The sequence below is a fragment of the Phoca vitulina genome, unplaced genomic scaffold (genome assembly GCF_004348235.1).
Source record: "Phoca vitulina isolate PV1807 unplaced genomic scaffold, GSC_HSeal_1.0 scaffold6, whole genome shotgun sequence".
Lineage (NCBI taxonomy): Eukaryota > Metazoa > Chordata > Mammalia > Carnivora > Phocidae > Phoca > Phoca vitulina.
The window spans coordinates 61,463,120-61,490,792 of record NW_022589709.1 but is presented as its reverse complement, the minus strand read 5'-3'; the positions used below and the strand labels follow the sequence as shown (position 1 = coordinate 61,490,792).

Here is a 27,673-nt window from a genome sequence, read left to right as displayed (position 1 = left end):
ACTTGTATTTTCATATGGATTGATTTTTAAGTTACAATTATTTATTAATTAATGTAGGATTACTGATTCTTAAAGTTGGTTATATTTGTACTGCTTCAGTTACTTTTTCTTTTGAGCTTAGAACATCATTTCCATTTTCTTCTATTTATTATTATTTTTTTAAACCACTGTAGGAAAGTGGATAAGCTATTTAGGTTACACTCTGATAAGTTGTGTGGTGGTAAGGATTTCAGTGGTTTCAGAGTTTAGTTATCTTTCCAGTTGTGGAGCAGTTGGCTTATTTAGGGCTGTACTTATTCCAGCTTCTTAAAGTAGTGAGCTTAAAAATTCATATTTAACAGCAGAAGAGTGCTTTGATAAACTTGTTAGAAATCTTTCTATTCTAAAGAAATAGACTTACTAAGGAAACTGTATTTTTCACGGCTTAACCATGACACTCTCCTTTCTGGACAGTGGTAGGAGACTGCCAACTTTTTATTCAGAAGTTTCCACCTGACATGATGGCTCTCACTTTCTGTCTGCACTTTTTCTTTTGTTGCCATCTTTTAATGTACTGTCATGACCTGGTTTGTTTATTATGTTTAGAGCTTCTTGTGTGAATGGCCTATGCTTTTTCTTTTCTGTTGGTTTGTTTTTCTTTTGAGGGATTCATCTTTTTATTTTTTCTTTTAAGAGTTCTCTTTTAAATCAGGGTATATAAGGTATTATACACTAGTTAGCGATCTGTGGCATATGTTTGTTTGGATTGTTGCTTGACGTGACATTTTTCAAATATGTTATAATGATTTTTAAAATTGTAATATGGCTTTACATTTTGTACCTGTCCTCTCTAATGGTGATGATAACAAAATCTGGGCTTTCCCTTTATGCCTGTATGTATATTTAATATCATGAAATTTATTATGCTAAACTGAAATGATAAACTAGTAAATTGAGTTGAAATAAAATATCTTTTAAAAACTAGTTTTATTTACCTTTGCTGATACTTATGTTTTCAGGACCCACTAATGTGGAAGATATGAATGCACTATTAATCAAAGATGCTGGTATGTTAAACTAAACCGATTTAGAAATATTATTTCTTCAGTAATAATGTTTGGGATGTCTGCTTTGTGGCGGGTGTTAAGCTGGAAGATTGGGATACAGGGATACCTAAAATATAGGAACTGTCTGGTGGGGGAGATAGCTAAGTAAGCAGACAATTGATTATAGCATAGTACCAGTGATTAATGTTAAAGTAGGTGGCAGTTAGGTAGTCCATTGGGAAACCACAAGGTAGTGTGGGTGTGTGTAGGGAAAGGCTCCTAAAGAAGTATAATATGAGAACACCAGGATCAGTGGGAGTTAACAAGGGGAGGGGCTATGTGAGAAGAGAGTTCCAGGCAGAAGGAGCAGTATGTACAAAAATTTGAAGGGAAGAGGAGCAAGAACAGTTAAGTTTTGAACTGGGAGTAGTTTGGTTTAATTGGAACATAGAGTGTAAAGGGTTGTGGTGAGAGATGAGGCTGGAGAGAGGTAGGTAAGGACCAGATCATAAAATATTGTGTCCATTTAGAAGCAGATGTTATTTTATAATTTTTATAATTTGACTTGAATATGTTTAAATGAATGTAGCTTTCTGTTTGAAAGCACTAAAGAGTATTTAGGAAAAACAGTGTAAAGTAACTTAAATAATGAATCTACAATGTCTGTTTAAATAATGTCTCTGATTAACATTGTAAATTTCCCTTTATTAGCATATTACATGTTTTAAAGTATCCCTCAGGATTAGTTTCTTATATAAGACACTTAACATTGGGCCCAGCATCTGAAATTAAAATTTTTTTTCTCAAATCTTCTTTGTAGTGTATAATGCTGTTGGATTAGCGGCTTATGAGCTGTTTGACAGTGTTGATTTTGATCAGTGGTTTAAAAACCAACTTCTTCCAGAATTACAAGTCATTCATAATAGGCAAGTATGAAACTTTGTGTTAATAATACACTTAATTTACCTTATTAATTTTGTGATGAAGATAGGAAGGCATTAAAATTGCTTAAAATTTTTAAAAAGTTAATGGTATGACTTAGCTGATCATATCTAGTATAGAATAAGACTTGTGTCTCTTAGAGTTGAAAAATAAAGTTGGTTATGTTTTTTTACTTTAACTGTGAATTGTAACATGTATGAAGTATTTGATGTTAGATAAGATAGTTTGCAGGAGGAAATTTTATACAAAGGTAAGGGAAATATGGAGATACCTGGATTCTAGAAAAAAATTGTGTACACAAGAAAGCCAGTTGGAGACTTAGCCGGGGCTAGGCCTGGTGTAAGAAGTAGTCAGACACAAATAGTAACTGTGAAGGGTGACCGACTGAATGCCTTGGGATCACACATAGCATACTGCAAGTCTGGGAGAGGGTAGATAGGATGGAGAGACACCATGGCAGAAAGCATTTGGATGCACTTTAGGCTTGTATTGGGTTGCCCCATTCAGTAGTACAGAGCTACCTGATGTTTAGAATTCTTATGTTTCATATACTTTTAGGCACTTGACTAATTTTAGGTACTGAACGGATGAAACGGAAGGGTAAAGATCTTTCAGAGTTTTTATAATTTTTTTCTTAGTTTAGAATTAGAGACTTAAAAATTCCAAGAGACTTTGTTCTTGTTTTGAATTGTGCATTTCTGTTGATTTATTTCTGTAGATGTGGTGCCTGTCAGAATGCCTAGCATGTAGTCATAGATCAGGTAACATTTTTTTGACTGCGTTAATGAATGACTAGAAGGCTTCTATATAAACCTTGAGAGCTGGGGAATTGTAGAGTTGGAGATGATTCAAAAGTAATTTTGACCCCTCCAAAACCAATATCACACTATATGTTAACTGAGTAGAATTTAAATAAAAACTTGAAATTAAAAAAAAAAAAAAACGAAAAAAATATTTTTGACTAGTAAATAGCTATTTACCTATTCAGTCAGTGAATATTTTCAGTGGCCGCGAATTTGCCATGTCCTATAAAGTCTGTGGTAAGATGGACTGTGACTCTGCCAACAGTAAGCTAGAGAGCCTTTGATGCAGAGAAAACCTTCAGCAGGTAGCTACATGTGCCTTTAGTGGGAACACACTGTGTGGTTTGATTGTCCTTAAACCCTGGAGGCTATTTACTCTCGATCTGTGTTGTCCAGTACAGTAGCTGCTACATATGGCTGTTGAGTGCTTGAATTGTACCTAATGCAACTGAGGAAATGACTTTAATTTTAATTAACTAAAATTTAAATCGAAAAACTGAAGAGTGTAAAATATGTATTGATTCCATGTTGAAATGATAATATTTTGCATATACTGAGATAAATAAAAATGTTAAAATTTCACCTGCTTTTTATTTATTTTAATGTGGGTGCTAACAGATTTAAAATTGCATATTTGGCTTGCATTATGTTTCTTCTGAATCAAGCTGATCTAGACCAGCATTTCTCAAAGTTTAATGTGCATCTGAATCTGTTGGCAATCTTGTTAAGATACACATTCTGATTTAGGTTATGTGTTAGGGTCTGGGTCAGACTGTGTGATTTCATCATGCTTCCAGGATGATGATGCTGCTGGTCCAGGGAGCACATTTTGAGGAACAAACTATCCTCCAATTTTAGAAGTGACTGTGATCTAAGTGAATTTAAGATTTGACCTTTCTGAGCTTCATTCTCTTTATCTGGAGTGGAATGTTGAGTATAGCAATCTCCGAGATCTCGGTTCAGAACTGATAGTTCTGTGGGTTCTCCACTACACTGTGTACACAAGTCTTGTTTACTTCCACCTCTGTGACTTTGTTTAAACAGTCCCTGTTCCTTGAAATGGTATTTTTTCAGTTTTCTGCCCAAAATACTGTTTATCTTAAAGGCTGTTCAAATCCCATTTCTTCGTACCCACTCTTTTCTATCCCTTTTCTGAAATCCTATTATATAACTTTGCATTCTTTAATTATTTTAGGTGAGATAAACTTTTTGAGGGCAGGGAGTACTTAAACACATTTTTTTGCATCTTTAATGAGCAATTCTTTCTGTATGCTTGATCATCCTATAATTTTGTAATTTCCTAAAAAATGTGGTGTATTCATTAGCATATTCCATTTATACCCTGAAACAATTATCATCTCACTACTAAAATTTATATAGTATCAAGAAGAGACTTTGTGGGTGGAATTCTTATACATAGTTGTTTATAGCTTTATGGTTTTTCTCCTTGCCTAAAGAAACTTCATTGCCTTTAGCAAAGATGGTAATAGAGAAAGAAATGTGTATACATGCTACTGCAAATGTTTTACAGCTTTTAAAAAGTAAATCATTATTTTGATAATATGAGTCACATTCTGTAATAGGGCACTTCTTAAAAAATTAGAGAATTTACCTAAAATCAGTGTAGAAACCTGAGTATTTTATTTATTATTTATTATTTACTGAGTATTTTATGTAAATGTATAAATCTCTCACAGTGTTCTGGAAAACAATCTTTGTAAGATAAACAATTGGATTTAGAAAATTGAATACAGGAATTCCCTTATTACTACTTTTTTAGGGCCTCTTCAGCCTTAGGTTTGGGACATTAGCTGCTTATGCCTTTTCAGATTAACTGTTTTTGGTTACTTGAGGAACAGAAATGGACTTGTTTTTATGTACATATTTATGTTACAGTTCTTTAAAGTAATTAGATTTGCAGTATATCTGCCTATGAATTTTCAATTTTTGTAGATCAGAACTTTTATTGTTAGTATTTATACTGTGGTATGTTTAGAAGTAGCTTTTATGCTTTTATATAAAAAATACAGATTGCTTCTTTACTATATTTAAAATTTAAATGATGAAATATACTAAATGAAATAGGCTTTGTAAAATATTTATCATTTAAATTTCATGATTTTTCCTTATCCAGGTATAAGCCATTGCGACGCAGGGTGATTTGGCTCATCGGTCAGTGGATTTCTGTGAAATTCAAGTCTGACTTAAGACCCATGTTATATGAGGCAATTTGTAATTTGCTTCAAGATCAAGACTTAGTGGTATGTTCCTTCAGTGTTTTAAGACTTTTTTTTAAAACGAGTTTAACCTATGTTAAACTTCAGATTCAGACATGGTTTTTATATCTTCAAAACGTTGGTGGCCTTTCACTGTTGTAGCTGTTCCTTGGTGTGAACAGTTTGATTCGAAGGAAGGAAGTCCTTTGATTATTATTTGCCCTTCCCATCAGTAATCAGTGAAAAAAATTAACTAAACTCTACCTTTCTAAAATTTATAATTTTTTAGTGAGAATAAGACAGTGTTTTAAGATCCTTTTATAGCCTTCTTGTTTTTTTTCCTTAATTCAAGATAGATTTTATGTTCTCACATTTGGGGTTATGCCATAATCACTTTCATCCTTACTGTTGTTGATTCTTTGTCTCTCATTTTTGGAGGGTTTTTTGGTGTGTATTTGTGTTTTTTTTAGCCTTTAGAATTGTTTCCTTTCAGACTTTTTATTTATAGTGTTGATATATTATTCTTGATTTTTTTTTTTCTTACTGAAAACTTGATAATGGCTTCTTTGTTGCTTTATTCCCTTAAAAGAAGTATGTTTGCTGCCTTAATATTTAGGTCAGTTACTTAAAGAGTTGTTTTTATTTGTTTGTTTTTTAAGAAATTCCACATCGTGTAGAATAGTCTCCTCCCCGCCCCCCCGCCCCCGGGGTGCTTTATTTTATGCTCGAGTGAATATATTCATGACTTACTATACATTTTCTTTGTCCTGGGCTTAGATCTGATTCCAGCATAGTCTTGAAAAGATTGAGTTTAGTTGTCTTTTCCTGAGTTTCAAATTATTTTCACATAAAATTAAGTGATTTCTCACATCCCCCCTCCGAATTAGGCTAATTTCTTGTTTAATCATTTCTTGGTATACTCCTTTTAAAAAATTTTTGAACACATCCGATAACCCTGTTTTTCAGCAAAGATTTGGGCCATACTTTTCTTGTTTTCACATGTGTACCATGATAACATAAACTACTTTTAATATTCAGTGAAGGAAAACATAATTAGAAAGGTAAACCTAGTGTAGAAGCTCAATATATTCAAAAGGCAAATAGAACTGATCTTTGGATTTTTTACTTAAGCATTATCTACTTTGTGTAAATAATGGAGAATTTACTCTAAATATCATGCTGTAATTATTAAATATTTTAAACATGGGAAGTTAAAAGGGAATCCAGTTTTATTTTACCATGTTTAAATTCTTAGAAGTTTATTAATAAAGCCTAGCTGTTTCTGAGATTATTATTTGCTGGATTGAGTTTACATTTGTAATAGCTTTAAAATAAAATACAAGATTTAAATTTTTGTTTTCTCATTTGGAAACATTATTTACTCTTCTGTCAGAGGTATCAGAGAGAGACATTAAATGTTTTATGGAAGTGTTACAAAAGGATTAAATTTCAGCTAAGTTTTCTTTGGGAAATAGAGAAATTTTTTGGATCTTGTACTCATTTTTAATCAATTCAGAGAGAAAGAGAAAAATGAGCTATTTAGTTCTGCACTTTAAAAGTGGATCATTAATCATATACGAACAAGTATTACTGGAGCAAAAGGGTTTCATGGCCAGGTAATTTGGAAAACACTGGGCTAAATATTCCAGTAGTCCTCTTTACTTTAGGACTGATCAGAACCTTTAAAATGTACATCTGCATTGTGATTATCCAAGATGACAATAAAGTAATATCCAAGAGATATAGTCAGAGGAAATGCTGCTGTAGATTCAGCTCTTGCCCTTTTCCTGTATATCTTCAGGTGATTTCCTCTCATTTTTACATCTTCTACAGTTGTTTTATCCTGCCACCATTATTTTGTTATTACTTCTTTTTTTAAATTTTATTATGTTATGTTAGTCACCATACAATACATCATTGGTTTTTGATGTGGTGATCCACGATCCATTGTTTCTGTATAACACCCCGTGCTCCATGCAGTACGTGCCCTCCTTAATATCCATCACCAGGTTAACCAATCCCCCTCCCCTTTCCCCTCTAAAACCCTGTTTGTTTCTTAGAGTCCACAGTCTCTCATGGTTCATCTCTCCCTCCAATTCCCCCCCGCCCATTTTTCCCTTCCTTCTCCTAATGTCCTCCATGCTATTCCTTATGTTCCACAAATAAGTGAAACCATATGATAATTGACTTTCTCTGCTTGACTTATTTCACTTAGCATAATCTCCTCCAGTCCCATCCATGTTGATGTAAAAGTTGGGTATTCATCCTTTCTGACGGCTGAGTAATATTCCATTGTATATATGGACCACATCTTCTTTATTCATCCATCTGTTGAAGGGCATCTCGGCTCTTTCCACAGTTTGGCTATTGTGGACATTGCTGCTATGAACATTGGGGTGCATATGGCCCTTCTTTTCACTACATCTGTGTCTTTGGGGTAAATACCCAGGAGTGCAATTGCTGGGTCATAGGGTAGCTCTATTTTTAAATTTTTGAGGAACCTCCACACTGTTTTCCAAAGTGGCTGTACCAACTTGCATTCCCACCAACAGTGTAAGAGCGTTCCCCTTTCTCCACAACCTCTCCAACATTTGTTGTTTCTTTCCCTGTCCATTTTTGCCATTCTAACTGGTGTAAGGTGGTATCTCAATGTGGTTTTGATTTGGATTTCCCTGATGGCTAATGATGATGAATATTTTTTCATGTGTCTGTTAGCCATTTGTATGTCTTCTTCAGAGAAGTGTCTTTTCATATTTTCTGCCCACTTTTTTTTTTTATTTGAGAGAGAGAGTATGAGAGAGAGAGCACATGAGAGGAGGGAGGGTCAGAGGGAGAAGCAGACTCCCTGCCGAGCAGGGAGCCCGATGCGGGACTCGATCCAGGGACTGCAGGATCATGACCTGAGCCGAAGGCAGTCGCTTAACCAACTGAGCCACCCAGGCGCCCTTCTGCCCACTTTTTGACTTGATTATTTGTTTTTTTGGGTGTTGAGTTTGAGAAGTTCTTTATAGATCTTGGATACCAGCCCTTTATCTTTAGTGTCATTTGCAAATATCTTCTCCCATTCTGTGGGTTGCCTCTTTGTTTTGTTGACTGTTTCCTTTGCTGTGCAGAAGCTTTTTATCTTGATGAAGTCCCAAAAGTTCATTTTTGCTTTTGTTTTACTAGCTTTTGGAGATGTATCTTGAAAGAAGTTGCTGTGGATGATGTCAAAGAGGTTACTGCCTATGTATTTCTAGGATTTTGATGGATTCCTGTCTCATATTGAGGTCTTTCAGCCACTTTGAGTTTATCTTTGTGAATGGTATTAGAGAATGGTCAAATTTCATTTTTCTGCATATGGTTGTCCAATTTTCCCAGCACCATGTATTGAAGAGACTGTCTTTTTTCCATTGCATGTTTTTTTCCTGCTTTGTCAAAGATTATTTGACCATAGAGTTGAGGGTCCATATCTGGGTTCTCTATTCTGTTCCATTGGTCTATATGTCTGTTTTTGTGCCAGTACCACGCTGTCTTGGTGATCACAGCTTTGTAATATAGCTTGAAATCGGGCAACGTGATGCCTCCAGCTTTGTTTTTCTTTTTCAACATTTCCTTGGCGATTCGGGGTCTTTTCTGATTCCATACAAGTTTTAGGATTGTTTGTTCCAGCACTTTGAAAAATGTCGTTGGAATTTTGATCGGGATGGCATTGAAGGTATAGATTGCTCTGGGTAGCATAGACATTTTAACAATGTTTATTCTTCCGATCCATGAGCATGGAATATTTTTCCATCTTTTTATGTCTTCTTCAATATCTTTCATGAGTGTTTTGTAGTTCCTAGAGTATAGATCCTTTACCTCTTTGGTTAGGTTTATTCCGAGGTATCTTACGGTTTTTGGTGCTATTGTAAATGGAATCGTTTCTCTAATTTCTCTTTCTATAGTTGCGTTGTTAGTGTATAAGAAAGCAACTGATTTCTGTGCATTGATTTTGTATCCTGCCACATTACTGAATTGCAGTATGAGTTTTCGTCATTTGGGGGTGGAGTCTTTTGGGTGTTCCACATAAAGTATCATGTCGTCTGCGAAAAGAGAGAGTTTGACTTCTTCTTTGCCAATTTGAATACCTTTTATTTCTTTTTGTTGTCTGATTGCTGTTGCTAGGACTTCTAATACTATGTTGAACAATAGTGGCGAGAGTGGGCATCCTTGACGTGTTCCTGATCTTAAGGGAAAGGCTCTTAGCTTTTCCCCATTGAGGATGATATTCGCTGTGGGTTTTTCATAGATGGATTTTATGAACTTGAATGTTCCCTCTATCCCTATACTCTGGAGAGTTTTAATCAGGAAAGGATGTTTTATTTTGTCAAATGCTTTTTCTGCATCAATTGAGAGGACCATATGGTTCTTCTCCCTCCTCTTATTAATGTGTTCTATCACATTGATTGATTTGCGAATGTTGAACCACCCTTGCATCCTGGGGATAAATCCCACTTGGTCGTGGTGGATGATCCTTTTAATGTATTGTTGGATCCTATTAGCTAGGATTTTGTTGAGGATTTTGGAATCCATATTCATCAGGGATATCAGTCTTAAGTTCTCCTTTTTGATGGGGTCTTTGCCTGGTCTGGGGATTAAGGTAATGCTGACCTCATAGAATGAGTTTGGAAGTTTTCCTTCTGTTTCTATTTTTTGAAACAGCTTCAGTAGAATAGGTATTATTTCTTCTTTGAATGTTTGGTAGAATTCCCCAGGGAATCCATCAGGCCCTGGACTCTTGTTTTTGGGGAGGTTTTGATCACTGCTTCAATCTCGTTCCTGGTTATTGTCCTATTCAGGTTGTCAATTTCTTCCTGTTTCAGTCTTGGCAGCTTATAGGTTTCCAGGAAGGCCTCCATTTCATCCAGATTGCTCAGTTTATTGGCATATAGTTGTTGATAATAATTTCTAATAATTGTTTCTATTTCCTTGGTGTTAGTCGTGATCTCTCCCCTTTCATTCATAATTTTATTAATTTGGGTCCTTTCTCTTTTCTTTTGGATAAGTCTGGCCGGTGGTTTATCGATCTTGTTAATTCTTTCAAAGAACCAACTTCTAGTTTTGTTGATCTGATCTACTGTGTTTCTGGTTTCTAATTCATTGATTTCTGCTCTAATTTTAATTATTTCTCTTCTAATGCGTGCCTTAGGCGTCATTTGTTGCTTTTCTCTAGTTCTTTAAGGTGTAGAGTTGGTGAATTCGGGATTTTTCTATTTTTTTGAGTGAGGCTTGGATGGCTGTGTATTTCCCCCTTAGGACCGCCTTTGCAGTATCCCATAGGTTTTGGACCGATGTGTTTTCGTTCTCATTGATTTCCATGAATTGTTTAAGTTCTTCTTTGATTTCCTGGTTGACCCAGACATTCTTGAGCAGAGTGGTCTTTAGCTTCCAAGTGTTTGAATTTCTTCCAAATTTTTTCTTGTGATTGAGTTCCAATTTTAGAGCATTGTGGTCTGAGAATATGCAGGGAATAATCTCAATCTTTTGGTATCGGTTGAGACCTGATTTGTGACCCAGTATGTGGTCTATTCTGGAGAAAGTTCCATGTGCACTCGAGAAGAATGAGTATTCTGTTGTTTTAGGGTGGAATGTTCTGTAAATATCTATGAGGTCCATCTGGTCCAATGTATCATTCAAAGCTCTTGTTTCCTTGTTGATTTTCCGCTTAGATGATCTGTCCATTGCTGAGAGTGGAGTATTGAGGTCTCCTACAATTAACGTACTGTTATCAATATGACTCTTTATTTTGGTTAACAGTTGGCTTATGTAGATGGCTGCTCCCATGTTGGGGGCATAGATACTTAGAATTGTTAGATCTTCTTGTTGGATAGACCCTTTAAGAATGATATAGTGTCCTTCTGTGTCTCTAATTACAGACTTTAGTTTAAAATCTAATTTGTCTGATATAAGAATTGCTACCTCAGCTTTCTTTTGAGGTCTCTTGGCATGGAAGATGGATCTCTATCCCTTCACTTTCAGTCTGGATGTATCTTTAGGTTCAGAATGAGTCTCTTGTAGGCAGCATATGGATGGGTCCTGTCTTTTTATCCAGTCTGCAACCCTGTGCCGTTTTATGGGAGTGTTGAGGGCATTCACGTTGAGAGTGATTATTGAAAGATACGAATTAATTGTCATCATGTTGCCTGTGAAGACATTGTTTTTATAGATTGTCCCTGTAAATTTCTGTTGTAGATCACTCTTGGGGTCTTTCTCCTTTTATAGAACCCCCCTTAATATTTCTTGCAGGGCCGGCTTAGTGGTCACATATTCTTTCAGTTTCTGCCGGTCATGGAAGCTCTGCATCTTTCCATCCATTCTAAATGACAGCCTTGCTGGATAAAGTATTCTTGGCTGCATGTTCTTCTCATTTAGTACCCTGAATATGTCTTGCCAGGCCTTTCTGGCTTGCCAGGTCTCTGTGGATAGGTCTGACGTTATTCTGATGTTCCTCCCTCTGTACGTAAGGAATCTCTTCCCCCTAACTGCCCTTAAGATGGTTTCCTTGGTTCTAAGATTTGCAAGTTTCACTATTACATGCCAGGGTGTTGGCCTGTTTTCCTTGATCTTGGGAGGGGTCCTCTCTGCCTCTAGGACGCGAATGTTTGTTTCATTCCCCAGATTAGGGAAGTTCTCATCTGCGATTTGCTCAAATACATCTTCTAGTCCTCTCTCTCTCTCCGCTCCCTCCGGGATCCCAATTATTCTGACATTGGAACGCTTCATGGTGTCACTTATTTCTCTGATTCTATTTTCATGGATTCTGAGTTTTTTTTTCCTGGCCTCCTCTTTTCCCTTTTTATCTATTATATTGTCTTCCAGGTCGCTTATTCGCTCTTCTGCCTCAGTTACTCTAGCTGTTAGATTATCTAGATTGGATTGGATCTCACTGATAGCATTTTTAACTTCTGCCAATTCAGCTTTCATTTCTGCCCTTAGAGACTCTATGTTGCCATTAATTGATTTCTCCATTCTAGCCATTGTCTTCACAATTGCTCGCCTGAATTCCATCTCTGACATCTTGGTTATATCTGCATCCATTTGTAAATCTGCAGCATAAGTCATAATCTCGGAGTCTTTTCTATTTTGGGGGCTCCTCCTCCTGGTCATTCTGTTGATGGGTGTTTGAGGGAATGTATAGAGTCCAAATTATTGACCAGAACCCAAGCAAGATGCACCTGTTTTCTTGGGACCTTAGGGTTGCTGGCCTCTTGTTTTCCCAGCCTGTCTTCTGCGGGAGGGGCCTGCCGCGCTGTTACTCAGGCAACCCTGTTTGGGCGGAGTTGCCCTGCCCTCCTGTGGCGGGGGATGGGCTCAGTGGGAATCAGTCTTTGGGGCTTTTGTTCTCTGGCGGCTTTCCCTTCTGTGAGTCAGAGCAGAAGAGACCGTTTCCAACCCTCTGCCTCAGAGCAGAGAGACCGCAGTCTGTTCTTCAGTGAGCTCTCCAGGCCACACCGTCTCCGTTTCTGTCCGTGCTGCTATAAACTGCAGTCCTGGGTTGTGCACCCCTCCGCAGCGCCCCCAATCCTGCCTCCAGGTCGGGGCTCGTCTCTGCCCTTTGTGCTTCTAAAACTGCCAGACGCTCCCAGTTCGCATGTGCGACCCCGCCGCTCCGGGTTTCCGTCCCGGGGGCTGCAGTTCGCAGGCGCGACCCCGCTGCTCCGGGTTTCTGCCCCGGGGGCTGCCCTAAAGTCCTTTCCCCGCCGCTACCGGTCTGCGAGTCTGTGCCTGTCCCGAGCGAGCTAGGCTTTCGCTCACCGGAGGTGTAGGATCCCCACGGCCAGGCACCCTCCCGCTGCTGTTTATCCTCCGATATCTGCCCGTGGAATCACGGCTCCCCGCTTCGAACCTCAAAACCAACCGCCTGCGATATTCTCTTTGTAGAGATCCAGATCTTCTTATATCTCAGGCTGATTTCGTGGGTGCTCAGAGTGGTCTGGTAGATATCCAGCTCAATTCCGGGGACCAGTTGAAATAGGGTCCCCTACTCCGCCGCCATCTTTCCCCCCTGTCCTTGTTACTACTTCTTAAGACTGTGTTTAGTAAGACTGTCAGTGGGAATGCAAGCTGTTGCAGCCACTCTGGAAAACAGTATGGAGGTTCCTCAGAAAGTTGAAAATAGAGCTACCCTACGACCCAGCAATTGCACTCCTGGGTATTTACCCCAAAGATACAACTGTAGTGATCCTAAAGGGTATGTGCACCCCATTGTTTATCGCAGCAATGTCCACAATGACCAAACTGTGGAAAGAGCCAAGATGTCCATCAAGAGATGAATGGATGAAGAAGATGTGGTGATATATATACAATGGAATATTATGCAGCCATCAAAAAACCGAAATCTTGCCATTTGCAATGATGTGGATGGTACTAGAGGGTATTATGCTAAGCGAAATAAGTCAATCAGAGAAAGACATGTATCATATGATCTCACTGATATGAGGAATTCTTAATCTCAGGAAACAAACTGAGGGTTGCTGGAGTGGTGGGGGGTGGGAGGGATGGGGTGGCTGGGTGATAGACATTGGGGAGGGTATGTGCTGTGGTGAGCGCTGTGAATTGTGTAAGACTGATGAATTACAGACCTGTACCTCTGAAACAAATAATACATTTTATGTTAAAAAAAAAAAAAAAGTAGGAGAGGAAAAGTGAAGGGGGGAATCGGAGGGGTAGATGAACCATGAGAGAATGTGGACTCTGAGAAACAAACTGAGGGTTCTAGAGGGGAGGGGGGTGGGGGCATGGGTTAGCCTGGTGATGGATATTAAGGAGGGCACGTACTGAATGGAGCACTGGGTGTTATATGCAAACAATGAATCATGGAACACTACATCAAAAAAAAAAACTTCTCAGCTTTAAAATAAACAAACAAAAGACTGTGTTTAGTAAGGTACCAAGTTAATGTTGCACACTTTGGCCTTTTGATATATATAGGATATACTACTTTTATTTCAACTTGTGAGAAATGCTGGCTAATGACGGAAGACACTTCAGACACATACATGCATAGACAGCAGCGTACAAACATACAGACATATATACATACATGTACACATGCATGTGTGGATAGGTAGGTAGGTAGGTAGGTAGATAGATATTAATGGATCAGAATGTTCTCTGGCTTTCATAATCTATATTCTCTTGCTTGAGTATTGCTGTTTCGGTGTTGGGATAGATTTAATCTTGAGCAACTGTGGTTGTGTGGCTTCCAAATCTTATGGTCATATTATTTTTAAGACTGGCTATGACAGAGTAGAAATAGTGCAGCAACTGGAGAAAGCAACTTCTTCAGATAGTACAGGGCCCCATAAATCTTAGAATACCAGAGGCCAGGGGCGCCTGGGTGGCTCAGCTGTTAAGCGTCTGCCTTTGGCTCAGGTTATGATCCCAGGGTCCTGAGATCGAGCCCCACATTGGGCTCCCTGCTCAGCGGGAAGCCTGCTTCTCCCTCTCCCACTCCCCCTGCTTGTGTTCCCTCTCTCACTGTGTCTCTCTCTGTCAAATAAATACAGTCTTTAAAAAAAAAAAAGAATTATATCAAAGAAAAGGAAAAATTCAGTGACTAACACAACAAGTACCTATATGCTCGCTCCCCAGTGTCCATATTTTCATTGTAATAATTTTCCGTAAATATTTCGAATATTGAAGAAGTAAAGCCTTCCAAATGCAGTTGAATCGCTATCTTTCCACTCTCATTCTGTTGTGTTTTTATTGAGCAAAGGTTTTTAATTTTAGTGCAATCAGATTTCTGTTTTGTTCTTTTTGTTCATTGTTTAATCCCTTTCTTTACCCTTGGTTCTTTATCTAGAATTTATTTTTGAATGTGATAGGAACTGTGGTTCCATTTTTGTTATTTTTTTATAAGGACAACAGTGCTATACACTATGCTATTACTGTAGTGCTATTCACTATAGTGAATTAGAGTGACTAAATTTTAGGTGAGGAGAACCTTCTTTTTGTACTACCCCAGATGATTACTAACCAGAATATTTGATTAATATACTAAGCATTTTTGATTTGTAAGGCCTTTGAGCCAGTTATGTCTTTAAATTTTGGAAATTACAAATTTTTTTTTGCAAGTTTAACTTCAGTTATTTATGCAGCCTTCAATACCACGAGCAGTAAGCTACTAAAAAATTAGCATTGGCATACTCTTTCACCTTTATAAAAGGCTATGTGAAATGTGAATTTGGGTGCAACCAGAATATTTATAGTTTGGAAGTAAGGTGGTGGGATTGTCTCTCAAGCAAAGAAATGGACATTTTTATGGGCAGGCTGACTACCACTGTAGAAACAGCAAATTTTCAAGAAGGAAAGGCAGTTAATGGTGTTAAGAACAGACTTTTAGTGGCATGTACAGAACTGCAGCAAACCCTGAGTGTAGAGGTACAGCTGGGATCGGGCAGACGTATTTTAAGGGTGCATTGAAATTTTTTCCATTCTTGCGCCTTTCATGGTTCTCCCATTTCTGCCACTCATTCTGTCTTACCATTTTGATTTTGTTTTTTTGTTTGTCCATTATTTGTGCCTCAAAAACACTGCTATAGATTTTAAACTCTGGGGGTAGTCTGTGTCTTCACAGAATGAATTTTCAGTTACATTCAGTAAATATAATTTCCAAAGGAAATATCAATAAAAATCTGTGTTTGAGACATCAGATTATTAGGCCACTCTAAAACCAGAAGAAAGGAAACTTGAGTAAGTTTCCTGTAGTCAGTTTTAGGTTTACACTGGTATGTCTGGTGCTTAGAATATATGAAAATGAGCTTTAACCTGAAATTAATACAATGTTATGTGTCAGTTATATCTCAATTTTTTAGAGTAAAATGAGCTTTAGAATTTTTTTTCTTAAAAGGAGATGAATAAATTGAACATGATTTTTATCCTTTCAGGAAACTTACTTTACACATGTATTTCAGGAGAAATACATCAAATAGTGTAATCGAATGATCTTGACTTTATGGTGGAGGAGAGCAAAAAAATCAGCATACTAGTAGCAAGTAGTAATAGTACAAATGTGTAGGGTAATATTACTTATGTTAGTATCCATTATGCCTAGCATGGAGTCAAGCCTTAAATAATGTTTATTGAAAGAATTGGGAGATTGGGATAAAGAGAATCCAGGAATGAGGAGGGCTCTCTTAAATAGTTATGTTATAAAGTCATTATTCTGTTTCTCTTTAGCATATTACTTTATTCTTTCCTCTTAACTTTATTTACATTTTCCTGGTGGTCTTCAGTCCCTGAGACACTGCCATTTCTTTCTGGTCCCTGCACCAGGCTGTTTTAGTGTGTGGATGGCCTTTACTGTTACGGGCAGGCTGTGGAAGCGGTGAGGCATTGAGCTAGTTCAAGTGTGGAATTCAGATTAGTCATTTTGACAGTTCTTCCAAGGGTCACTGTCACTGAAGCAGGGCACGTGAGTATCTGATTATTTTTTCTTTTATAGCAATCCTCTTTGGCAGTAGGGCTGACCTCTGGTGTCTTCTCCTTCATTTCTCCTTTGCTCTCATGCTTTCTTGGATCCCTCCAATGTTTCTTATACTTTGATGGTACTTCTTTGCCCCAGTAAAGGAATTAGCTTGTTAAATTTTCAGGAGTTTTCTGAGATTTCAGCGGGAGTTAGGATAGACTCGTAGGCTGAGTTCACGCAGTCTGGATCCATTTCTGGATACTTGGGATTTAATTCTCCTTCGGAGGGATTTATTCTATGAAAAGTCATGTTTAGAGTACTTTGTTTTCTTTTCTTTTCTTGCATTTACTAGCAAGTATTTATTGAACAATTAGTGTCCTAGGAATTGTTAGATCTCTTCTACTTCTATCACATTCCCTAGCTCTTTATTCTATAAATTTGGGTTTTGACTTTTTCCCTATTACTTATGAATCACTGTGAAATTCATACTGTCTCTGTGGTAATTACTTCCTCTTTCTTTTATAGCTCAGGAATGGCTAATTTTGTTCTTATTTTTGTCATATTTTAAATGCGCCTCTGTTTTCTTAAACTTTGTGGGCTTTTTGTTTTCCCTCCTAATTTGGCTTCCTGTTTTTGGAGTTAAACTAGAGTGCAGGCAAGTCATCTCATACCATTTCATCTCTTCCTCTCAATGTAATACTACACTGACTTCCCTTTGTTAGGTAGGAAAACACAGTTTTTATTCCGATGCCTCTTTCAGTTCCTGTACTTGTGTAGATGTCGGGTATGAGTTAGGTGCATCTGTGGTCCTTTCGTGAAAAAAAAATCAAGAGAATTAAAGGTTAGAGTGCTGGCAGTTTGATTGCCATTTTTCTTTTTGGGGGGTTTTATGTCCTGTTGTTTGTGAATTTAATTATTTACACAGTGCTGGCTGTATGCCTCCCACTATACTAGATGATGACAATTTATTTTTTTACTTATTTTTATTTTTTTAAAAGATTTTATTTATTTGACAGAGGCAAAGCGAGAGAGGGAACAGAAGCAGAGGGAAGGGCAGAGGGAGAGGGAGAAGCAGGCTCTCCCCGATGCGGGGCTCGATCCCAGGACCCTGGGATCATGACCTGAGCCGAAGGCAGACGCTCAACGACTGAGCCACCCAGGTGCCCCTAAATGATGACAATTTAAAGATGACCAGCCAGTCCATGTCCTCAAGGGGATTATCCTGTTCTTAAGCTTTTCAAGTTTGACATTTTTATTGATAATTATTTAATATCTGGGTGTCTGGTACCCTTCAAGAATGTAAGTTCTCTGAGGGCAAAGACTAGATCTTTCTTAAAGCTTTTTTCTGCAGCATCCAACACAGTGCCTGGGAGATAATAGTTCCTTATTGAATAGTTTTAATCACACAAGTATACCTTGTTTTCATTAGGTCATTTCATGGTAGACCGCTTGGCATGGTGCTTTGCATGTATTAGACAATCAGCAAATTTGTTACATCATTTAAAAGTCTGAAAATGTTCACATTGCCTTTAGAGATAGTGAATAAAAAGTAAAGGCAGGCAAGAAAACATCTGCACTGTAGGCTCTTGGATCTGTGGATTTGACAGTAGAGTGCTTAACATTTGGTGAACATGCCTAATCAGCCTCTCAGAACTTCAGAAGCTCCTGTAAAATGGTTAAAACTGTTTCTTTGAAAAATGGCTGCCGAGAAAAAGCCAGTTGCTATTTCAGGTACAGTAAGTGTAGCATCTAAGAAAATAATGACTCTCAGCTGGGAAATGAATGTTTTAGGTATATTGTTTTACGGAGTAGAATATAGAATTTAGTCATGGCTTGAGTTCATGTTACTTTTCGTGGAAACTCTGGGTATGGTAGCCTGTGCCAGTTGAGCTGACCAAATCACAGGTAACACTTGAAAGAAAATAATGGGGAGATTAAGATGTCCTGATGTGATTTGCCCAGGGAACATGCTGATAAACGAAGAAAATAAGATTTGGGAAGGTCAGGAGCTTGTACAAATCTTTGTGTATTTGTGAACTTTGGGATTTAGAAAATCTTGGAATATATCTTTGGATAGTTCAAGGATTTCCTGTAATGGAGGTGGCAGATGGGAATGTGTGTTCTTCCTCCTCCTCTCCCCTCCTCTTACTACTTTTCTCCTCCCTCACTCTTCACACTGAACATCTTCCAGCTTCACCGGCCCCAGCCCATTTGCCTATCTGTCCTCTCTGATCTCAACCTTCTCTTTCCCTGTGGCAACCCCTTTGTACTGTTCTCTCAGTCCCACCCCCTCTACACACTTATGGCAAATTATTTTTTTCCTGGAAGCACCCCCTGGATTAAAGTCTCTTGAAATAAATTATGGGGAACTGAGAAAGATGGGACTTTTTACTTTTTCTTTTCAACTCTTTGTAAGAGGAATATTCTTTTATTCCCAGATGATAATTTGCTCTGTGGCTTTAATATTAACAAAAAGAGTAAAGAAAGTGATTTGGAATAAATTCTTTTGCCATTTGATATTAATGATATTTAGTAGCTCTAGAATTATTAAAAACTAATAATGTACTTTTTTTTTTTTAGGTCCGTATTGAAACAGCTACAACACTGAAGTTAAATATCCTTTAAAGAATTTAAAAATACTGCTTTGTGATGGGGCACCTGGCTGACTCAGTCGGTAGAGCATGCGACTCTTGATCTTGGGGTTGTGAGTTCGAGCCCCATGTTGGCTGTGGAGATTACTTAAAAATAAAGTCTTAAAAAAATATACTTCATGAGTGCCTCAGTGGCTCACTCAGTTAAGTATCTGCCTTCAGCTCGGGTCATGATCCCAAGGTCCTGGGATGGAGCCCCGCATTGGGTTCCCTGCTCAGCGGGGAGTCTATTTGTCTCCCTCTCCCTCTGCCCCTCCCCCTACTTGTGCTTTCTCTCAAATAAATAAATAAAATCTTTTTTTAAAAAAATACTTCATTGTGAAGAATTTTAGCAACACATTTAAATTGTTAATTTTTTTGTAAAATTTGTTAGTTTAAAATGTAGTTTTTGAATGGCTTATTTATTTGGTTTTTAGACATATTTTATTCAGATATATCTCATATATTCTCAGTATTCCTTAACTACTCTTTACCTGTTGATGATTTTGAATTTAGAACAGATCAGTTTCTACCGGTAAGAATATTTATTTTTAAGATTGATAACAATTTCTGCTTATGTCCTTTGAATATTAAGTGTTATTTTATAACTGAAATTATATGTATCTGTTATTGATTAAAGCCAAATTTAAAAGTATATTGGATTATTTTGGAAGTAATTGTATTGGTAATTTTGATTCATAGCTTTATTTTTATTCTACTTATTTTTGTTTAGCTATCTTAACTGTTCTGGAGTTGATAAACTTTTTTCTTTTTCACAATTATAAAACATTTAGTTTCATTTTATCTGCGTCTGTTACTTTTACTCCTTAGGTTATCCTCATCTGTTTGTTTGTTGTGAGCCACTCAGGCGCCCCGGTAGTACTGATTCTTAAGAAGACTGTGCAGGGGCCTCTGGGTGGCTCAGTCGGTTAAGCATCCGACTTTTGTTTCCACCCCGGTTGTGATCTCAGGATGATGAGATCAAGCCTGGAGTCGGCCTCCGCAGTGGGTGTAGAGCCTGCTTAAGATTCTCTCTCCCTCTGCTTCTCCTCTCTCTTTCTCGTTCTCTCTTAAAAAAAAAAAAAAAAAAAACTGGGCAAGAAGAAAGTTAATATGATAAAATGTCTATCTGTACTTCTTGTGTAGGTCATACATGGAGAAGCTTATAGAGCCAGGTTTTTCATTAGTAAAAGAATCATTAGGTATTTTTGGATGAAATAAATATGTTTTCGAAATCTTCCTAAAAGTAAGTAAACTATATGGAAGGTCACATGTTTGTTTTATGTAAGTATCTGGCATCCTGTGATTTGTTAATTCCTACTGTAATTTTGTAACATAGGAAAGAGTTAATAGCCAGACATGGGATACTTGTTTTCTAATTCCTAATAATATCGTGCCATTCTTTGAGTAACATATATGTACAGAAATTGATATCTCCATGCAGCATATGTTAAGGGCCACATCAGAGAGCTGGTATGCAAGTATAGTTATTGATATTCCTTTTGCTTTAACGAGTAGAATTTGCAAAACAAAACATTCTGTGATTGGCAATAGGCATATATGTAAGGGCAAAGACAAGAGAGACACTATTCGCAGTTTAGTTAGCGGTATAAAGTGTAAACACAAAGTTGAGACACAGTTTTCCTCTGAAAACATTATTGTGTTTGTGGATGAATTAAATTCTCAAATGGACCCATTGAGCAATAATAAAGAAAAAAGAATCACCGTCCTAAATATTGGCAACTTGAACAATTTGAAGTTATTTAGGTAATGCTGAGGTTTTGGTTGATTGCTGTTTATTGCTTTGAGATTTTGATTTAATTTTCTTAATTCTGTTTGTGAAGATATTTCTGTTTCTATTCTGACCCCCCCTTTTATTTCTGTTTCCCTGCAGTATTTGGAAACCATGTTCACACTACTTTTTCAGCTACTGCAGCAAGTTACAGAATGTGACACAAAGATGCATGTTCTGCATGTCCTTTCTTGTGTGATTGAAAGAGTCAACATACAGGTAAATTTGTTGTAAAACATTAAAATAAATGTCAGAGAGGTGAGTAGAGTATGTGTAGAATGCATTGATGTTTTTGCTTTATGTACATTGTTTAAAAGTTAAAATATGCATTAAAATGCTTATAACCTATATGGTTGTGGTTTCGGTTATATTGACGTGTACTTGAGTTTTCAAAAAATGACTTGAGAAAGTTAAAATCTAAAATTTAAAAATGGGATCAGTAATATGAAGGTGTTTAGAATGCAGAATTTTATATCTCTTAGTAAATCCAGTTTATACTTAATAAAACTTCTTAAAATTCATTGTGTTTGAGGACATAACCACACGTGTATCAGCAGATGCAAATATTCTCAGAGGTCAGTTTTTACCTTCAAAATTAAATGTGTTTTACAGTTTGGTCTACATTATGTACATGTTTAGTTTAATATAAAAAAGATTATGTAAAGTTTTCAACAGGTATATTATTAAACTGTTAAATTATTCAGCTTCTCTGTCTCTCCTAATTTGTGTGAAAAATTGATAATCCAAGAATCTTCCCTCTAATTATCCTAGTAATTTCTCATATCCTAGTTCACCACTGCATATCCTTGTTTGAAAAGTACTGAAGTAAATCTGTGAGATACTAGGGAAGGATAACTGAGTTCATATCCACAGATTCGAAGTGTGTTCCTGGATCTTTTAGTGAATTCTGATACCTTGAGCTTGTTTTTCAATTCTAAAGCAACTGATGAGACTTGCTGTCAGTTACTGGATAAGGACAAGTTAAAAATGTCTGTGCTGAGTCATTTGCATATATTTCTCATTTAATCCTCACAGAAACCTTTGGGTGAGGATTGGAATTTATTATCTCAAATAGTTGGAGATTTTAAGGAATTTGTTAAAGTACATACATCTTAGTGGAATTACCGATGCAGTCACCATGCAAGTCCAGGAGAAGTTTTGAGTCTCTGTTAATCACTTGCAGCAGATACAGGTCCGAGTGTCTAAAAATAGTATTATCTTACAATTTTCTTAGCACCTGGGATTCTTATTACATTAGTTACATTATTTCATTTTGGTATTGGCTTACAGAGAATATTGAGAGATTTTGATCACACAGATAGTTAATTGAAGCTCTAAAACTCATTTCAGGTGCCTGTCTCTGCTATTTAGTTTCGGTAAGGTCTTTAACTTTGTGTCATTGTGTATAAAATAATAAAGATAATTCTGAAATCACCAAACTCACAAGGTTTCCTAAGTATGAAATTATTATAAATGTGCAGTATGCTTTAGATCATTATACAAATACAATAAATTGTTGTTCATTTACAAAAGTTGATTTTAGAAACAAGGTTTGGCCATTTTTTATAATCTTATTTAGATATCATCTGGCTAATGGAAATTTATTAAAGATTTCTTTTTGTGGTAATGAATTTTCTTACTTACATCTTCCCAGATCTCTTAATCTTTTTATCCCAGGTTGAAATTCCTCATGCTTAGTAAATGTAGAAGTGCTTTTGTCCTTTTATCCATATTTGCCTTTCAGAACACAAATAGCCTCAGCAACTCAGATGACTCTATCATCAGTAAATAATGAGATAGAGTTATCCAGTAGTATTTTCTGTTTTCAGAACTCAGGTAGGAAGTGGTTATGAAAAATATTTTCAGTAGTCTGTTGAGCTTTCCTATGTTAAGCTTTGAACAGCTCCCTCATTTATATATCATTGATCTATCTTTTGTGTGCTAAATTTCATTTTTGTCAATAAATAATAGTTTGAGCCATCTTACAACAGTGAGATGACACATAATGGTTTAATTGTGAAGTTTCAGTGAAGTTGCCATCTTAATACTATTAATGTGCAATTACTTAAAAATCACATTTTCTCTGCTTTTTGAAAAAGTAGCTGAAAACTTAAAATTAAATTATTCCATAGCAGCAATCCCATAAGTCCATAGAAAAAAATAGGTGATCATCAGGTTTGGGTGTCAGGCAGACATTCTTTAAACTTACATATTTCTGAAGAAAAGGACAAAATTAAAGGGCCTGTGTGAAATATTAAATATTTTGTGAAAATTAGATCTAAAACATGAGGTGTCATTGGGTACTTCCTTTTTTAAATCCCCTTTGGATGGAACCCTTGTTAAAACATTTGTTAGGCTCTCACATACTTGATTTTCACATTTTCAGTAACATGTTAACAAAGGAAAGTGGATACCTCACTATACGTGATGAACTAACTCCTAAGACTGTACTTCTCATAGTATTCCCCTGCATTCTGTTCTGTTTTCTTTTTGAGTGGAGGTGCCAAAAGATGAGTGCATGTAGTGTACTTTTCATCTCATTTGTATTAAGCTGATAGTTTAGTTTCTTTTATAGCCTGATGTCTAGAAAATGTTCTTAATTCCATGTGTTTTATTAGATGTTGAGCAAATAGTTGATAGTGGCCTACCCTAAAAAGCCATAGAGTATAACCATTTTCAGAATTACGTATAGGCTATTTTTTTTTTTTACATATATTTTCATTGACATATTTCAGCAGTAAATAATACCCATATATCCTTCATCTAGTTTTATCAGTTACTAACATTTTACTATATTGCTCTTTTTTTAATCTATGTGCATATACAAATTATTGTTGTTGTTAAACCATTTGAATTTTAGTTTCAAGTCTCATGGCACTTCACCCCAAAATATTAGACTTCTCCTCTTCTTTTTTTTTTTTAATTTTTAAATTTTTATTTTTTTAAAAGATTTTATTTATTTATTTGACAGAGAGAGACCAGCGAGAGAGGGAACACAAGTGGGGGTGCAGGGGAGAGGGAGAAGCAGGCTCCCCGCAGAGCAGGGAGCCCGATGTGGGGCTAGATCCCAGGACCCTGGGATCATGACCTGAGCCAAAGGCAGACGCTTAACGACTGAGCCACCCAGGCGCCCCGAGACTTCTCCTTTTCTTAACCATAGCCATGATTAGACTCAGGGAAGTTAACATTAATTAGTACTGTTATCTAATATCAAGTCCATAACAAGTTTCCTCAGTTGTCTCAGTAATGTATTTTTTAACCTCCTCCCTTTTAGCCTAAGGCAATGTGTTTGACTCTCATGTCCTCACTCTTTTTGCTAATCCCCAGCCCTTTGCCCCCGTTTTTGGGGGATGTGTTTTGCAACAGTAACTCTGTGGGTGATTATTGAAATTCTGTTTTTGAAGCATTAATTTTAATTTAGAACATCATAAATTCAAATGTACAGCTAAGTTTGGGGTGTAAATATTTTATGACTTGCAAATGTACCTAGGTACTTGGATTTTAATTCCTACCTTATCTATAATTAATAGCATATACTCCCTTTGTGCCCTTCCTTGAAAGGGTTCTCACTTGAATATCAAAACCAAAATCAGTTTATTTTCTGTGTCAGTAGAATATGCTGTTATATACTGTTTTTAGTTAAGTATGAATGAGTCAAGTCGTTTGAAACCTGTGGTTTTACATACTAATTGTCCTGCTTTGAAAGCTAATTGGAGTGATCTTTAAGATAGAACTTAGCAAGATTAAGTGCTCAGTAAATAATAGTATGAGTCAAAATTTGAAAGTAAGGTGATACATAATAAAGAGTCTCATAATATTTTTTTCAATTTTATCTCACTGAAATATTTGGGCAAACATTTAACTTCTTGTCTTTCTCTAGCCTCCCTCGTATCCTAAGGGGCAAGAAATTCTACACATTATCTACTACCCTTTTAGTGTATGATTTTTATAAGCAAAAAAAAGGAAACTCTCACTTTTTTGGGGAACAGTTTCTAATTTTAATCCATGGGATTGAAAAAGATATTACTGAAGTTGTGAGGGCCTGGTATTTCTGTTTATCACGAAGCTTACTGTCATCAGAGCAGTTGCAGATACTGTAACCATGAACCGAGAGACTGGAGCACTGTCCAGCTTCAGTGTAGATCCGTTTTATTTTTTAAGAAACTCACTGTCAAGCTGTACTGTGTCTTAGGGTATATTTTTAAAACTGGTTAACTTAATTCCTGTGGTCTTAACGATTGTGTCCTTTATAAAGGATTTTGTTCAGGGTTCTCGCTGCACCTCCCGTACACCTTTGTCATCCTACTGACTGTTCTCAGTGTAAGGGTCTCTACGTCTGCCTTTACATTCTTTATTTCTGCTGCCTTGTTCTCTGGAAGGTGCCGCCAGATAATTGTCAAATGTATGAGTTAATGCCAACTTTCTAAAACAGTGGTATTGCTAGTTAGGTAAGCTGTTTTATTAAAAAAAGATTCAGGATATAGCAGCATTTTCTTTTAAACTATAGATACCTGGCTGTGTTATGTTGTTTTCCTAAATTTTAATTCATGCAGTAAATCTGGTACTTATTTAAATTCTTTAAAAATATTTACCATAGAGCTGTATGTCTCTGGGTAAGATCTGATTTATCTTTAAAAAGATATATGCATAATACCTTTCATTTAGTAAATATTAAATATTTCCTGCCTGGGACTTAATAGTGTTGTGTCATTGTTTCTTGAAGGAAATTGCCTTCTTTCCTAATACAGTTCTTTTGCTTCCCCTACTTCTGTTGTGATAGATACGACCATATGTAGGATGTCTGGTACAGTATTTGCCTCTTCTTTGGAAGCAGAGTGAAGAGCACAATATGTTGAGATGTGCTATTCTGACAACACTTATTCATCTTGTTCAGGTAAGTTACTTCCCAGTTTCTTAATTTAATATATATATATATATTTAATTGAAGTCTGATTAACATGCAGTGTTAGTTTCAGGTGTACAACATAGTGGTTTGGCAGTCCTGTACATTACCCAGTGCTCACACAGTAAGGGTGGTTACCACCTGTCACTGTACACTTTTATTACAGTATTACTGACTATATTCCCTATGGTCTACTTCTCACCTCTGGGACCTATTTTTTTTAAAAAATGGAAGTTTGTGCCTCTTAATCCCTTTTTTATATTTCACCAGTCTTCTTACTCACCTCCCCTCTGGCAACCACCAGTTCTCTGTACTTAAGATTCTAGGGTTTTTGGCTTTTTTTTTTTTTTTTTTTAATTATTCATTGTTTGCCTGTGGTTTATTTTAATGTAGTGAAAGGCCTCTCACTTTATGTCTTTTTCATGTGTGATCTAAACAGTTTTAAAAACGACTTCTGTGTGTTGACTTTGGATTTTTTTTGGCATCTGGAAAATACTCTCTACTTTTTTTTTTTTTAATTTAAATTCAGTTAGCCAACATATAGTACATCATTAGTTTTGGATGTAGTGTTCAGTGATTCATCAGTTGCATATAACACCCAGTGCTCGTGACATCACGTGCCCTCCTTAATTCCCGTCACCCAGTTACCCCATCCCCTTCAGCATCCTGAAGTTTGTTATCTATAGTTAAGAGTCTCTCATGGTTTTAAAGACGTTTTCTTTCGTGGATGTAGCAGTCTCCCGTGGGGATAGACTCATGATTTGTGCAGTCCATTGTACTTTCCATGCACTTTCCTTGGTATTCAGGGCTTTTTTGCATAAATTTACTCTCCATTTTCACTCCTTTTTTGTGATTTAAAATAAAAATTTTCCCTTTCATCAGTTGGGAAGGTAGGGAAACAGGTGACTTAATTTTGAAGGAAGGAGTGAATATGATTTTGGACATCTTGACTTTGAGGTGTTGAGGTTGTGCAGAGGGTAGAGAAAAATCTAAAATTTCAGAGTGAACCGGACTGTGTAGGTGTCATTTGAATGGGTATAGTGAATTATATTCTGATGGTGAGAGGATAGAGAGGGAAGAGCTTAATGCCAAGTCTGAGAATATCTGGATCCAGGTGTGCTCAAGTGATTTTTATTGGCCTTGCCCCAAAGTATGATAGATTTTCCAGTGGGGAGATCGCTAAGTTAATAGTTACTACTTGACAATTTTCTAGTAAGTTAAAAACTGGGGCAAAAACATTTTAACACTAGTTTTTAAAAAACCTTTCTCAGGCACCCTAACACTTTTTTTGAATATTTATGGGTGAGTTTTACAGTTATAAATTCCTACATAAGGCAGTTTCAGATAGATGAATAGTGATACAAAAAAATTTTTAAAGCACTTTCTTTTTAATAACTGTCTCATGTAGCATCTCTTCTTATCTACCATTTAATTCTTGTGATCTTCTGTGACGATTACATCCCTTTTACAGAGGAGGATACAAAGGCTAGGATAAGGTTACTGCTCTCATAAGTAATAGAACGAAGAGTGATCCCACATTTTTTGCATTATATCTCTGCCAAAATGTGTTTTTAGATTCAGTTTGAGAGTTTTGTGACCGAGGTGTGAAAAAAACCAGCTTCTCTTGTCTCCTTAGGCAATGTCACCTCAGGAAGTGTTAGGAAGCCAGAGTAACCTACAGGGAATGTTTATAGAGTATAGTGTAGGGCCTTTTCCTTTAATCATGACTGTTCTGTACCCTGTGTTTTTGTTTAGGCCAAAGGTGCAGGTTTCCAGCCAAGTGGTCATCCACCCTTCTTGAAGAAGGCATACAACGTTTAATATTAAAGTTGAGACTGTAGCTTAAAATGTGTTTTTCAGTCATATGAGATTATACTAAGGGTTATTGTTAAGTTGCATTTTGTAGATAACACTGCCATCCTTGAGCTTTT

General features: G+C 36.6%; 1 protein-coding gene across 3 annotated transcripts in view; it reads left to right on the top strand.

The window, feature by feature from the left end:
- Positions 1–27,673, top strand: part of IPO11 (importin 11) — a 209,479-nt gene that overhangs the window by 68,699 nt on the left and 113,107 nt on the right. For all 3 annotated transcript variants that reach the window (XM_032404353.1, XM_032404355.1, XM_032404354.1), the window contains 7 exons: positions 999–1,046; positions 1,846–1,951; positions 4,905–5,031; positions 18,998–19,031; positions 19,542–19,582; positions 20,942–21,058; positions 25,620–25,733. In XM_032404353.1, coding sequence (XP_032260244.1) covers positions 999–1,046; positions 1,846–1,951; positions 4,905–5,031; positions 18,998–19,031; positions 19,542–19,582; positions 20,942–21,058; positions 25,620–25,733 — 587 coding nt within the window. The remainder of the gene's footprint in view (positions 1–998; positions 1,047–1,845; positions 1,952–4,904; positions 5,032–18,997; positions 19,032–19,541; positions 19,583–20,941; positions 21,059–25,619; positions 25,734–27,673) is intronic.